Source organism: Drosophila mauritiana, chromosome 3L, assembly GCF_004382145.1.
Source record: "Drosophila mauritiana strain mau12 chromosome 3L, ASM438214v1, whole genome shotgun sequence".
NCBI classification, from domain to species: Eukaryota; Metazoa; Arthropoda; class Insecta; order Diptera; family Drosophilidae; genus Drosophila; species Drosophila mauritiana.
The window spans coordinates 10,775,626-10,789,480 of NC_046669.1; the positions used below are offsets into that span (position 1 = coordinate 10,775,626).

A 13,855-nucleotide genomic window follows, 5' to 3' on the forward strand; every position below is an offset into this window, starting at 1 on the left:
AACCAAAAACTTTATTTGGTTTGCTCAGACTTTCACTTTTTAATTTCTCAACTGTTTATACAATTTATTTGTAAAGACTGATTGCTTGTACGTAGATGTAGTTTAATGCAATAAAATTAAATGAAATGTAATACGTAATAGTCAATAAATGTTTTAAATAAGCAACAGTTAAAATTGCCAACGTGTTTTTTCCAACACTCCACCCAATAAACAAATTGTGTCACAAGTATCGGCTGCCGGAGCTTTACAGTACTGGATTATTTGCAACCGGCTTATTTTTGCACAAAAATCTAGTGAAATGTCCTCGCCAGCCCCCAAATCACCGGAGCTTTCGGATAAAAGCAAGAAATACGACAGACAAATCAGGTGGGAGAGTTTTAACTGATAAATAAGGAAGCATAGCACTGATGACACCTATTTAGGCTGTGGGGAGAGCATGGACAGACGCTTTTGGAGGCGGCCACAGTATGCTTGGTGAATGTTACGGCCGTCGGCTGTGAAACTGCCAAGGGACTGGTGCTACCCGGTATCGGAGGCTTCACTGTGGCCGATGGCAGCACCGTCAAGGAGGAGGACCTGGGCAACAAGTCGGTAGACCGTCACATATTCCCTGATCACCATTATAAAGTCAATTCTTTCGTAGTTTCTTCCTGGATTCCAGCTATCTGGGCAAATCTAAAGCATTGGCTTGCATGCAACTTCTCCAGGAACTCAATCCCGACGTGAATGGCGATTATGTCGAGGAGAGTGCCGACTTTTTATTAGCCAACAGGCCGAACTTTTTTGACAGCTTCGATTTAGTGATTGCCTCCAATCTCAATGAGCAGACTTTGCTTCTCTTGGCCGAACGGTTATGGGAGCTTAACGTGCCATTAATCTACTGCCGATCGCTTGGCATGCTGGGCACAATACGCTTGCAAATACGGGAACACTGCATCGTGGAGGCGCATCCTGATAATCGACAGTTTGATCTGCGTCTGGAGCATCCATTCGATGCTTTGCGGGACCATCTCGACAGCACCGAGGTGACCAGTAAGGTGCCCTGGCTGCTGGTGCTCCACAAATACCTTAATGTGTGGCAGAAACAACAGGCGGATGGGACTCAAACGCCACGAAATTACAAGGAGAAGAATCAGTTGAAGGAGACCATTAGAGAGGAGATGAAGGCGGATGAGGAAAACTACGAAGAGGCCATCAAGGCGGTCAATACAGCCTTTGGAGCGGGACAGGTTCCCAAAAGCCTCAAAGCCATATTCGAAGATGATGCCTGCGAACAGTTAAACAAGAAGGTTGCTCATATAATCTAAATTTATACTTTTACTCTACTTTAATTTCATTTGCATTTCTTTTTTATAGAGCAACGTCTTTTGGATCATGGCCAAGGCCCTAAAGCACTTTGTGATACATGAGAATGAGGGTCACCTCCCTCTGCCTGGCGTTCTGCCGGACATGACTGCCAATACAGACTCCTACATCGCCTTGCAGCACATCTACCGCCAACAGGCGCTGCAAGACGCCGACCAGGTGTATCACAAGTGCCAGGAGTACCTTAAGCAGTTGGCTTTGCCTGCCGACAGCATTGATGAGAGAAGTGTGCGTCTCATTTGCAAAGAAGCAGCCGGACTGGCGGTCGTAAGGGGCACACGCATTGCAGAGGAGTACGAGAAGAGCAGTCGGCTGCTACCACTAGGTAAAGAACTATCTATCTATTTGTGTGGTGGAACAACCTTAAATGACTAGCCTTCCTTGCCTTCCAGTTGAGGACAACGAGCTGCAAGGCAACCTCACGGCATATAACTTTGCGCTGCGCGCCTATGAGCGCTTCCTCAGCGAGTGTGGCAACATTCCCGGCGAGTGCATCGTGGAGCAGGACATTGGACGTCTGAAGAGCATTGCCGCCAAGATGCTAAGCGATTTGGGCATGCACGCCACCATCAGCGATGATGTTCTGCACGAGATTTGTCGATACGGTGGAGCTGAGTTGCATGCAGTGTCTGCTTTTATTGGTAAATATTCCACTCGGTTTATGAGTTGACCGATACTATATTTTGCTAATTCCTTTCAGGTGGCTGCGCTGCCCAGGAGGTGATCAAGATCATAACCAAGCAATACAAGCCAATCGATAATACTTTTATATACAATGCTATAACCACAGAAAGTGTCACATTGAAGCTATAAACAAATGGTATTTTCATAGAAATTGTACATTCTTTTTATTGTTTGTCCCTAAATAACTAATTAAATTAGTCAACAAATTGAAATCCCTTCTTCTACTACTAACAAATTCGATAGATATATTTACTTGGCTTTCTTTATAACTGCCGAAACATTGTATTTTTGGGCATAGAACCTGCCGAACATAAAGAGAAATGGCACCATATAGGCAGCTCCGATTGGGGTTAACCATTTTCCGTACTCACAGCCACGGAATACTAATTGTGATGCCCAAAAGAGGATAATGGTAAACTGGACCAGCTGCAGGCCAGTTAAGTAGCGCTTCCACCAAAGGAACTTCTGGACTCGAGGACCCAGCACACTCAATGCATAATAGCTGTACATAATGACGTGCACGAAGGAGTTTATCATGCTTGGGAAGAAGACTGCATGGAATATGCGATATTACTACTAGGAAGAAAATATTTTAACGCATATGAACTCACTGGAACCCGTCGGCAGCCATTTGACATAAATCCAGCAAAACAAGAACATGGTGCTATGGTGGTACACATGAAGGAAGCTCAGCTGGTTCCATTTGTGGCGCAAGATGAAGAAAGCCGTGTCTGCGAATTCCAGTATCTTTGAGATGTAAAACCACCAAAGAGCTGCCGCTATCTGCATCACATTTCAGGTTCATAACTTTTCAGTTCTCAGTTGCTTGGCCAACTCACCCGGATTTCATGTGGATCATGGCTCATTCGACACTGCTGACATGCGAAGTTGTAGCCAAGACTTAGTGATGCCGTCAGGAACTCCAGGCAAATATAACCATTGAGGAATATCATTGCCAAACTGTGGCAAAACAAGGGCACTCTCAACTGCAGCGGCTTGTACCTGAGATTCCGAGTGGCCAGTGGTGGTATGTAATGGGTGTGGAGATGCTTGGACTCGATCTCACCTGACTGTCCATTTGGGCGCGTAGCGCACCATAAGTAAATAGATGGCCAGCAGGGCGATAATATTCCAGGGCGACTTGACCAGTGGCCAGTTCTGCGTCCGTTCGTCCGCCAAATCCGCGAATGGATACGAATAGCTCTCAGTTTTCGTATCATTGCTCACCGACGACGTCATGGCATGTGTGCTCCAAGATTGCATCAGATCCGACTGAGACTGAGCTGGTCATCCCAAGCACGACTCTTATATACGGATTTTGATCGCTCCGTTGATGCGTTGATATTTTTCCCCAAAATTTAATTAGATGTCGCTGGAGCATAAACTTTGGCTAAGGTCTAGGTTTTACCTATAGCATTTTCACTTAGCATTTTATGACTGTATTTTAATTGATATCCAAGGTCGAGCTTTTATTAACTGTGTCAATTTGTTTGGAAATTAGTATAAAAATGCACTTGCTTGTACAACTAAAACAAACAATATAATTTAAGCTATTTATAGGAGTGTTATTGCTTTCATACAGGTTTCTTGGCGACTGCTGATACCCTGTACTTTTGCATATAGAATTTCCCGAACATAAATAGGAAAGGCAGGGAGTAGATTCCCATCGACAGGGTTATCCACGTGCCGTACCCGCATCCCCGGATTAACATTTGCAATGTCCAAAAGAAGATAATGGTGAACTGGACCAGCTGCAGGCCAGTTAGGTAGCGCTTCCACCAGAGGAACTTCTGGACTCGAGGACCCAGCACACTCAGCGCATAATAGCTGTACATGACGATGTGCACGAAGGAGTTTATCATGGCCGGCACATAGGCTACATGGAAACGGAACGGATTGGATTAGGGGGATCAAGCCATGCAGACACTTTTAGGGCACTCACTCGAACCCGTTGGCATCCACTTAATTAAAATCCAACAAAAGACGAACATGGTGCTATGGTGGTACACATGGAGGAAGCTCAGCTGGGACCACTTTTGGCGCAGGATAAAGAAAGCCGTATCGGCGAATTCCAGGATTTTCGAAATGTAGAACCACCAAAATGCCTTTGTAAGCTGTATCAGCAATATTATTAAGAATTTGCATCAAGATTACATCATATATTCCCGAATAGGTTGCTCCAACTTACCCGCATTTCGTGCGGGTCAAAGCTAACCCGACATGGCTGACATCCGAAGTTGTAGTCAAGATCCCTGGATGCCGCATAGAGTTCCAGGCAGATATATCCATTTAGGAACACCATAGCCAAACTGTGGCAGAACAATGGAGCTCTCAGCTGCAGCGGCTTGTGTCTGAGATCCCGGATAGCCAGTGCATATGTGTAGTTGTTGTATGGATGAAGGGTCTACCTCGATCTCACCTGGTTGTCCACTTGGGCGCATAGCGCACCATAAGTATATAAAGTGCCAGCAGGACGGGCACAGTCCAGAATGAATCCACCAGTGGCCAGTTGCGTGTCCGTTCATCCGGCTGATCCGGAAATGGATGAAAGGAGATGCCAAGGTTTGCCATCGAATATGTGCTCCGCCGAGAGCTAACAGACTAGACTACCCCATGTGGACTACGGAATTGCGGCTTTATACCTGATCTTTGGTGACTTTTATTTTTTTTTACAAATCTGAGTTAGAGCATTAACTTTTGGGAAGAGGTCTGCGGCTTACATCCAAAGGTCAAGACTTCATCCGGTGGGTCAGTTTTAAGCCCCATTTGCGAAACTATAAAAATTACACACGTGCATAAGCTGCACGAGAAATTTTCTCGTTTGCAGCTTAGAGCCCGCAGCCCAGATTCCAGATCCCAGATTCCGCAGCCCAGATCCCGCAGCCCAAATCCCACAGCCGAGATCCTGCAACCCGCATCCAGCAGACCAGAACCTCCAGAAAAGTGTATGGGGTTATGAGAAATATTGACCTGGTTTTTTATTATTAGTAGCGTCTGAAGCGGCGCTCACGAACCACATAACGCCTCACAATGCGGCCACCGTCACTACTGCGATTTCTGAGGCTCCGTTCGCCCCGCTCGTCTCTTCGTTCCCTGCGACTCCGTTCACCGCGTTCGTCTCTTCGCTCCCTGCGGCGGATGATGATCCTTCTCCTGCGGCGCCTGTGACGCTTCTTCTTCGACTTCTCGGTGGTGGTGGTGGCTGCCGTAGTGGTAGTGGTGGTCGTCGTGGTGGTCGTTGCGGAGCTCGTGGAGGAGGAGCTGCTCGTGGGCGAGGTGGAGGAGCTGCTCGTCGGCGAGGTGGAGGAGCTGCTCGTCGGCGAGGTGGAGGAGCTACTCGTGGGCGAGGTGGAGCTAGAGGTTGGCGAGGATGCCTGTGAGGACAGGACAACCAGCGTGGCCAGGACGACCAGGGATAGCGCAAGAATAGGTCGCATGGTGACTTCTCTACGGATTCTGGATGCCATCAGTCACCATACCGACTTATTTATAGCTGGTCCAGATCTCCTGGTGTTTGCTGGCCAAATATTTAACTTTCTCTGGATTTTCCAGCTTCATTTTAAAGCTGCAGTCGTTTTGTTATTTTGTTATCATTGTTTTAGAATGAGATAATAGTTATATAATAAGCCTGAAAGCACCAATTATAATTAGCTTTAGTACTTGCCCTATTTGTACAAGCTATGAAATATTGTTTCGCACTTCAAAGTTTATGTGTATTTTAAGAACTTTTATTTTAATTATTATTTAACAACTTACGAAATAATTATTTTCTAAACGCCTTTCACATTTAACTGGGTGTTTGATGTATTTCGGATTAAGCAAGTTTTTTTTTTACTTGATTCTTTAGACAGTATGTAACAGGTAGAAGAAAGCTTTTCCGACCTTATAAATTATATATATTCTTGATCAGGATCAAGAGCCAAGTCTTTCTGACCATCTGGTTCATCTGTGCGTCCGTATGAATGTCGAGATATTAGGAAATATTAAACTAGAAAGTTGAGAAAGTCACATTATGCAAGCAGATCCCAGAGATAAAGATGCATCGAAGATTGTTTCCGGATGTTGCCACGCCCAAAAACCGCACAAAACTGTCACGCCCACACTTTTGAAAATTTGAACTTTTTAGCGTTCTATATTCTTTTACTTTTTACTTGTTTTTTTACGCCTTCTTTTACGCGACAATTTGATAAGTTGTACTAGTTAAAGCTTTTTTATAGTGGAATAAGTATGCTTTACATATTTAAGTTTAAAACTACATATGTGCTGATTGTCTAGAATACTAGTACTACTAATGAAAAAGCTTCAAATATAGTAAATATTTTCAAATATAAGCCAGATAATAATAAAAAATTGGTACATCAACAGGATTTATTTTTAGTAAAAAAAACAGCGACACAATGCAAGCCGTTTCTAAACTTTTGTTTAGCTCATCTTGCTTCAAATTCAAATTTTTTAATTAAAAAAAAATTCCGTTGGAATTTTTGTTTTAATCTTCATTCTTAAGAATATACGATCAGCTAAATCTCTAAACTTGCATGCAAAGCAAAGAATTTAACCACCAAAAATGCATACCATTCGATTAAGCTAGCATTATTCAAGAGATACCCTGTAATTATGTATTATGAAAATGACTTTTATTCACTAATAGTACTAGTAAAATGTTTAATATTTTATTTTATAAAATATACTATATTTAAATAACAGAACAGATAAAACAAATCGAAGTGATCATAAATGATCATAATCAAAGACTTAAAATTATATGCAAGTATTTAGAATTTGCATTAACGATAAATTAAAATTATTAAACAAAGCGATTCAATAGATAAAAAGTCTGCCATTTGACCATCATAACTTTTGCTTTTAATTTATTTTGCATTGAAAAACATTGCTCTTTTTTTATCCACGACGCCTTCGTTCGCCTGCGCGCCTCCGTACGATTTTCCGGATGATGATGCGCCTTCTCCGATGGACTCTTTTGTGCGTCACTGGAGCATCTGTGGTGGTTGTGGTGGTGGTGGTCGTGGGAGCCAACGTAGTCGTGGTGGCTGTTCCCGTGCCCGTTCCTGTTCCAGATCCACTTCCGCTTCCACTGGCAGCTCCGCTTCCACTGGCACTTCCGGATCCGCTGGAAGCAGCTGCTCCTGATCCTGAAGCGGAAGAGGCGCAATCAACGGAATACAGGCAAATGGCCACAACTGCGACCAATGTGAGTGCGACGAGCTTCATTTTGTATGTGGTTCCTCGGGAGACTTTGGGGAAATGTGCGGCTATGGAATCTGGTAAGCCGCATTTATAGCTCTGCTACACTTTCAATTTACGTCATGTGAATGGAAACTTTTCAGATTTTTAATCCGATTTTAACAAATGACAGTATCCATGCTATTATGGTAATTCTTTGGTCTGTTTAATTAGAAATGTTTTCTTTTGTATCCACACATTGACTTGAATTCCATTGTTCAGCGAGAACTCCAGTACTGAGTTTGTTTGCTTTCAGTCAGTTAGGCAAATATTCACATGCTGTTTACATAGTCTTACTTAACTTTACTTAGTTACGCTTATGTTTAATACTTGAAAAGAGCTATAATTAGAAAATATATTTAAAGAACAAATTAACAAAATTAAGTACAAGACATGGATGAATATAGAAATATTATTAATAATCTAGGGATATCCGAAAAGAAAACACTTCATTCTAAAATTTATACTGTAGTATTAGTCCTCACAAATTGTATATGTATATATGTATATTTAATTCCATCCTAAACTATCTCTAAGATAATAGTTTAATAACTGAAGTTAAGTACTTAAGAAACGATACCTTTTCTTTTGTGTCATAACAATAACCAGATCTTTAACAACGAAAGCATCCAGAAGTGGGAAAATCCCGAGCACGTTACATGTGACTCCTACAAACACACCGGAGATCTGGCAGTTACTCCAGATGCTTCAGATGGACCAACTATAAATAAGTCGGTTGATTGAGTGATAGAACCAGAATTCAAGGCCTACTCCAAAGGAGAAGTCACCATGCGTCCTATTATTGCGCTATCCCTGGTCGTCCTAGCCACTCTGGTTGCCCTGTCCTCGCAGGCCTCTAGCTCCACTTCGCCTACGAGCAGCTCCTCCACTTCGCCCACGAGCAGTTCCTCCACCTCGCCCACGAGCAGTTCCTCCACCTCGCCCACGAGCAGTTCCTCCTCATCGGACACAACGGCCACTACCACTACCACGACCACAACTGCCGCGACCACCACCACCACCACAACTGAGGAGACCAAGAAGAGGCATCGCCGCAGGCACCGCCGTCGCAGGATCATCATCATCCGACGCGGTGGCGGTGGACTAAGGCGTCGCAGAGAGCGTGGCGGCGAAGAGGATGGTGGCCGCGTCGTGAGGCGCTTCCGTGTGCGCGAACGAAGATTCAGACGTCGTGATGCCTTCTTCTAACGATACACTACTGATAAATGACTTACTCCATTAGTAATTCCTTTCATGCAATACAATAAACAGCATAAATATGTATTTGGATTAGCGTTTGCCCTTGCACAATCCAATCTTTTCCAGAAACCAAGGAACACATAGTAAATGGGCTTTGGACTTTAATACAAAAATGTAATTTTGGTGCTAAAACGGCGGCTTGTCAATGCCGCACTCATCGGGTTTCTTGAAGACCAGCGCATATGTGAGAACCGGATGGACATTGCTATCCTCGGAGGCCGTCGAGAGGAGCGAGTGCGTCGATGGACTCTCCATGAAGAGCATCTCGGCGTCGAACTGACTCCAGCGGCCACGTTTCAATTCGTTCTTAACGTATTTTAGCTGGGTGTTGATCTACGAAAATTTGGATATTTGAAAACATAAATATTTTAAGATAACTTCGTATAGGTTTAATTATCTTTACCATAGGCACTAGCAGCGGATTCTGTGCGCAGTTGAACAAATCAGCCACAAATTTTCGCAGATTTTCCGGCTTCGGTTTTCCATTGAGAGCCTGATGAAGGATAACACGAATTATGGCCCGTATCTGAAAGGATCGAATTGAATGAATCGGTAGGTTTGAAAATGTGAATCGAATCGAATCAATACCTCTGGATGCTGACAGAGATATTCCCAGTTTCCGAGACGCAGTTGTTTTTGGATTCGCGATATGGAGCTGTAATGCTTTATATCCCGCGATTCCCACTTTCCAAGATCCCAGACCTTGGTGAAATTTTGCTTATTCACATGCGACATTTTTCAGATTTTTATGATGGTAATGCTTTACAGGAATTTGGATGTAACTAAATAGTTTTATTTGGGAAACTAAAGTCAAAGGAATGTTGTTAAAACATTTAATTCAAAAGCTCATAAAAAAAAACAGTGAAATAAGGTTAAGATTGAATAAATTGAAAATTTCCAAATTTAAAAAAACCGCCATTCTGATTCGCGAAAAGTGTGCCATATTTTATTTCGACGTTTTTCAGCATGCAAAAACGGTCACACTGCCCGCACAAAAGAAAATTTTCAACGAAAATTGTTCGAGATTTCCGTTTTTAATTAACAATGATGAATTAATTAACGCTGGAATTAGCACAAGCTGTAACTTCAGACATTTTTTCGGGTCCAGGGCAATAGAAAGCGATGGTAAGATGAGTGTATATGACGGAAAAGTGGACTTTTAATTGGTTACAACTGGCCAGCCGGCTTGCCCGGAAAAATGAAAAGTCCGCCGTAATAATGGACCAAAAATAGACCGGAGCGCAGTGACCCAAAAATAGCCACGACATGTGCTCCCAATGGTCTTCTAATAAGCTGTCTCCTTAAACCATTGCAGGCTGTGCTGGGCGCCCAATTGGTCATCACCTTGGTGATGGTCAGCGTTATCCAGAAGTTGAGTCCACACTACTCCTTCGCCAAGTGGATCCTGTGCCGCACCGGGCTCTATCGATACCTGCATCCCACGGACGATGAGCTGCGGTCCCGCGGCGGTGTGCCCAAGGAGAAGCCGCCAAAAGGCGGTCGAAATAAGCAGGCAAACGGTTCAGGAGGAGTAGCACAGTTCCATATACCGCGCAGCATAGAGGTGGAGCTGTTGACGTCCCCGGTGTTGGAACGGGATGTTGTCCACCTGCGGTACTTCACCGAATATCAGTGGCTGCTGGACTTCAGTGTCTACACGGGGATCGTCTACGTGGTCTCCGAGGTGTGTAAAGCTCGGGTTGTTCGCCAAAAAATCCGACTACTGTGGTCATATGTGATACCATAACTTGCTAATTTTGGTTTCTCGTCCATAGCTGTTCCACTTCTACTACCCGCTGCGCCACGAGATTAACTTGAGCATGGTGTGGTGCCTGATGGTCATCTTCTTTGCCCTGAAGCTGCTGTCCTCGCTCACGGTGCTCTACTTCCAGAGCGAGGAGTCCATCGGAGAGAGGTCGATGGTGATTGTAGCCTGCTTGGTTTACCTGCTGGTGGCCATGGTCGTGCTGATCGTTGACGAGCGCATTCTGGAGACGGGACTGGAGGATGCGTATGCGAGCTTTAATGCCAGCGCTTCCAAGTTCCTCACCGATCAGGGCCTGTCATCATCGTGAGTTCGCCACAGTTCTGAGTATCTCTATTTATTTACACTCTTTTTCTTATTTTTCAGTGGTCCCGCCTCCAAGATCGTAGTCAAGTTCTTTTTGGCCATGGGTTGCGGCCTGCTCGGCTCACTGTTCACCTTCCCCGGCTTGCGGATGGCCAAGATGCACTGGGACTCGCTGAAGTACTGTCGTGGAAACCGGTTGCTGCAAGTGCTCCTAAATCTCAGCTTCGTGCTGCCCTTTATTCTGGTCATCCTGTGGATTCGGCCCATTAGCCGCGATTACCTGACGGTACGCGTCTTCCAGGGCATGCAACAGCCACTGTGAGTAGTGAAGCTACATTTGTTTTAACTTCAAGTTAATCCCGATTATTATTGCAGACTGAAGCCACACGTTTTTGAGACACTTCGCCTGCTGCTAGTGATCTTTGTGGTGGTGGTTCGTTTCGCCTTGATGCCCATATATCTGCAATCGTACCTGAATCTGGCCCACGACAAGATCATGGATCTGCGCAAGGAGGCCGGTCGGATCACCAACGTAGAGTTCAAGCAGAAGGTCAGGCAGCCATACACAATCTTTCATGGAGTAACAACGAATTTTTCCCCTTTACAGATCTCGTCTATTTTCTACTATCTATGCGTTGTGACGCTGCAATTTGCTGCCCCACTGATCCTATGCCTTTATCTCACACTTATGTACAAAAGTATGGGCGGCTTTAGCTGGGCTGGTATTTTCCGCGAGAGCGTTGTCCTGCAGCACGAGTGTGCGGCTAGCGAAACGGAAGGAGCTGCTGGTGCCCTTTCCCAAGGAGATCGTGACTTTAATATTATTGAGTCGGCCCAATCGCTGCAGGCTTCATTTACCAACCTGAAAAACGTAAGAATCCTTGCTCTGCACGTCAATGCCAGTTTTAATCAAAGTTTCTTTCAGGTTTTCTCCACGGAAGTGTACAAGGGTTTCCTGGGCTTTGCCACCTGGTGGAGCTACTTCACCCTGTTCGCCACTTCCTCGCTGGGCATTGTCTACCAATCATATTTCAACAAGACCTAGATCCATTTAAATCCCCGTAGTAGTATGACTCTGTTCTTTTGTAGTGAATTTGTGCCGCACACGAAATTAATATTAGTGTCAACTCCATGTGGCGAGTATCTTGATTTACAATATTTTTTGTAAATAATACTACCTAACTCATTGTTTATAAAGTGTGTTATAAAGACTTTTAACCAGGCTGCCCGGAGAGTAACCAAAGTAATTACAAAAATAAATAAATAATCTAAAACGGAGATATGTTATCTAAACTTGAAGGAATGAGTGCCTCATCGTGATTTTTTGTTCTGCAATTCATTTCATATGATTCTACTTGCGAATTCGTCGAGCAACAAATGATATATTCATATATATTGTTTATGGGGCAATTTCAAAACACCAATTTATTGAACCTTAAAGGTTGCGTATCAACTAACAGACCACAGGCTATGTATTTATGTGTAGAAGTTTATCGTTTGCATATCTCCAGTGGGTAGTGCTAAATAGAGTAGATCAGCACAGTGGCCGACATCGGAATAGATTATCGCTTAGACCTTGGCAATGCCAATAACGCCGCAGCCGATGCGGGCACCAGCGTTGCCCGTTGACTTGCTCAGCTCGTGTCCACCCTGGCCAAGATCATCGGCATCGGCGTGCACGACAACGGTGCGTCCGATGATGCTGTCGGCGCCGAAGAGCGTGATCTTGGAGTCGGTGATGTTGACCTTGGTCGGGCAGTCGCCGGTGGCCTCAATGTTGCCCAGATCGCCCAGGTGACGGTTCTCGTCGACGGGAGCGCCGTGCTCCTTGCCATACGGGTTGAAGTGAGGTCCGGACGACATGCAGCCATTGGTGTTGTCTCCAAACTCGTGCACGTGGAATCCGTGCAGACCCTTGGCCAGGCCACACACCTCACCGGAGACCTTCACGGGCGTACCGCTGCTCTGTGGACGGGATGAAGGGATTGGGTTACAATTAGGCCAACGCTGCAGATAATACTCGAATACTGATAAGACAAAAGTTGTGTATAGTAGTGAACAGAAGCACTGATTATGATAACGCGTGGTCAACTTCATATGATAAAAGGTTATTATAGAAGTGAACATTTGTTAATAGACACACGTCAAATTGAAATATTTATAGGCGGCTTAATAAACATTTGGTTATCTTAATAGATTAAAAACATAAATTTCCTCGACACTAAAACATAACCTGTAATCATCAAGTTTATAATCGTTTAATTGACACTTGACATGGCTGCTTTAACTTGGATGTACAAATTAATGATGAACAGCATCATTCTAATTATTCCAATCATCCTAATGATTATTCTAAAAAAAATATTTGTTCATATTTAACGATACTTTACGAACAAGTGATGAAAGACCTTTATAACTTAACCCCTTTTAACGACCAGTACTAATTTCGTGACCTTTGCTGTAGGTACTTGAGCTTATATAAATATAAAGGTGCACTTGCTGGGTGACTAGGCGTAAACTCAAATCGGACTTAATTGAAATGCTCGAAAGCATTTAAAGCAGCATTTTGAAGTGGAAGAGGGAGACGCGGGTGCTGCCGGCTATTTGACCTTTAGAACTTCTGTTTTTCGTATATTTTGCCGGGCAGAGAAGTTCAAATGATTTTGGATTCTCACCTCCTGTTCGAAGAAAACCGTGCCCTTGGCATCGCCGTTAATTACGCAGACAGCTTTAACCACCATTTCGAATGAATTAATCAATTTATCAAAGCGAAAAAAGTTGAGAACTTTCCAGGTATCTTCTATGGTGTGACCGTAGCAGAGCAGCTTAGAAACACCAGGGAAACTTTTACTGTATTTCGGTTGTGTAAAAGTTCTGTTCACACTATTATCCCGTTACTGGAAGTATAATGCTTTGGAAAATTTCAAGCTCATGTGTTTTGCTTTTTTTAGGCTAAAAGCTACAAATTGCAAAATTTTAAAACGGAACATTTGTAGTTACTGCACAAATGACGTTCACTTTTTTGAGCTGTTAATCGAACCAGTGGTTCACTTGGAAGCTTTCCACTTATTCCAATGACAGTGGCGGGAAATATTCAATTTGCTTCGTTCTGCATAAATAAAAAGCGAATCCGGGAATTCCCCAATAAATTCGTATCAACTAGTATTCATTGATCTAATTCACCTATCGAGTGCTGATGCCAGATCAAAACAATTGAATATTAATAAACAAAAT

General features: G+C 43.8%; 9 protein-coding genes across 9 annotated transcripts; 3 read left to right on the top strand and 6 right to left on the bottom strand.

Moving 5' to 3' along the window:
• Positions 1-116: 116 nt before the first annotated feature.
• LOC117140139 (nedd8-activating enzyme E1 regulatory subunit) lies at positions 117-2,200 on the top strand. Its single transcript, XM_033302907.1, has 6 exons — positions 117-366; positions 423-587; positions 644-1,289; positions 1,357-1,690; positions 1,758-2,006; positions 2,066-2,200. Exons 1-6 carry the CDS (start codon positions 299-301, stop codon positions 2,176-2,178), a joined length of 1,575 nt encoding a protein of 524 aa, XP_033158798.1. The 5' UTR covers positions 117-298; the 3' UTR covers positions 2,179-2,200.
• Positions 2,201-2,255: 55 nt separating this feature from the next.
• Positions 2,256-3,404, bottom strand: LOC117140140 (elongation of very long chain fatty acids protein 4). The gene is made up of 4 exons (XM_033302908.1): positions 3,116-3,404; positions 2,889-3,051; positions 2,661-2,832; positions 2,256-2,600 (listed from the first exon to the last, which is right to left on the bottom strand). Exons 1-4 carry the CDS (start codon positions 3,310-3,312, stop codon positions 2,299-2,301), a joined length of 834 nt encoding a protein of 277 aa, XP_033158799.1. The 5' UTR covers positions 3,313-3,404; the 3' UTR covers positions 2,256-2,298.
• Positions 3,405-3,491: 87 nt separating this feature from the next.
• LOC117140142 (elongation of very long chain fatty acids protein 4) lies at positions 3,492-4,620 on the bottom strand. Its single transcript, XM_033302909.1, has 4 exons — positions 4,469-4,620; positions 4,238-4,400; positions 3,992-4,163; positions 3,492-3,925 (listed from the first exon to the last, which is right to left on the bottom strand). Exons 1-4 carry the CDS (start codon positions 4,618-4,620, stop codon positions 3,624-3,626), a joined length of 789 nt encoding a protein of 262 aa, XP_033158800.1. The 3' UTR covers positions 3,492-3,623.
• A 413-nt stretch (positions 4,621-5,033) lies between these two features.
• Positions 5,034-5,516, bottom strand: LOC117140143 (protein new-glue 1). Its single transcript, XM_033302910.1, has one exon. It carries the CDS (start codon positions 5,514-5,516, stop codon positions 5,034-5,036), a length of 483 nt encoding a protein of 160 aa, XP_033158801.1.
• A 1,384-nt stretch (positions 5,517-6,900) lies between these two features.
• Positions 6,901-7,619, bottom strand: LOC117140821 (GPI-anchored CFEM domain protein A). Its single transcript, XM_033303927.1, has one exon. The coding sequence runs from the start codon at positions 7,276-7,278 to the stop codon at positions 6,949-6,951; it is 330 nt and encodes a 109-aa protein (XP_033159818.1). The 5' UTR covers positions 7,279-7,619; the 3' UTR covers positions 6,901-6,948.
• A 269-nt stretch (positions 7,620-7,888) lies between these two features.
• On the top strand, positions 7,889-8,560 carry LOC117140356 (protein new-glue 1). The gene has a single exon (XM_033303211.1). It carries the CDS (start codon positions 8,080-8,082, stop codon positions 8,497-8,499), a length of 420 nt encoding a protein of 139 aa, XP_033159102.1. The 5' UTR covers positions 7,889-8,079; the 3' UTR covers positions 8,500-8,560.
• A 78-nt stretch (positions 8,561-8,638) lies between these two features.
• Positions 8,639-9,358, bottom strand: LOC117140355. The gene is made up of 3 exons (XM_033303210.1): positions 9,139-9,358; positions 8,954-9,076; positions 8,639-8,883 (listed from the first exon to the last, which is right to left on the bottom strand). The coding sequence occupies exons 1-3, from the start codon at positions 9,283-9,285 to the stop codon at positions 8,677-8,679; spliced, it is 477 nt and encodes a 158-aa protein (XP_033159101.1). The 5' UTR covers positions 9,286-9,358; the 3' UTR covers positions 8,639-8,676.
• A 224-nt stretch (positions 9,359-9,582) lies between these two features.
• LOC117140244 (transmembrane protein 161B) lies at positions 9,583-11,777 on the top strand. The gene is made up of 7 exons (XM_033303046.1): positions 9,583-9,675; positions 9,866-10,234; positions 10,326-10,621; positions 10,682-10,939; positions 10,997-11,171; positions 11,229-11,492; positions 11,547-11,777. Exons 1-7 carry the CDS (start codon positions 9,673-9,675, stop codon positions 11,664-11,666), a joined length of 1,485 nt encoding a protein of 494 aa, XP_033158937.1. The 5' UTR covers positions 9,583-9,672; the 3' UTR covers positions 11,667-11,777.
• A 235-nt stretch (positions 11,778-12,012) lies between these two features.
• On the bottom strand, positions 12,013-13,443 carry LOC117140245 (superoxide dismutase [Cu-Zn]). The gene is made up of 2 exons (XM_033303047.1): positions 13,297-13,443; positions 12,013-12,586 (listed from the first exon to the last, which is right to left on the bottom strand). Exons 1-2 carry the CDS (start codon positions 13,360-13,362, stop codon positions 12,191-12,193), a joined length of 462 nt encoding a protein of 153 aa, XP_033158938.1. The 5' UTR covers positions 13,363-13,443; the 3' UTR covers positions 12,013-12,190.
• Between the last annotated feature and the right edge of the window lie 412 nt (positions 13,444-13,855).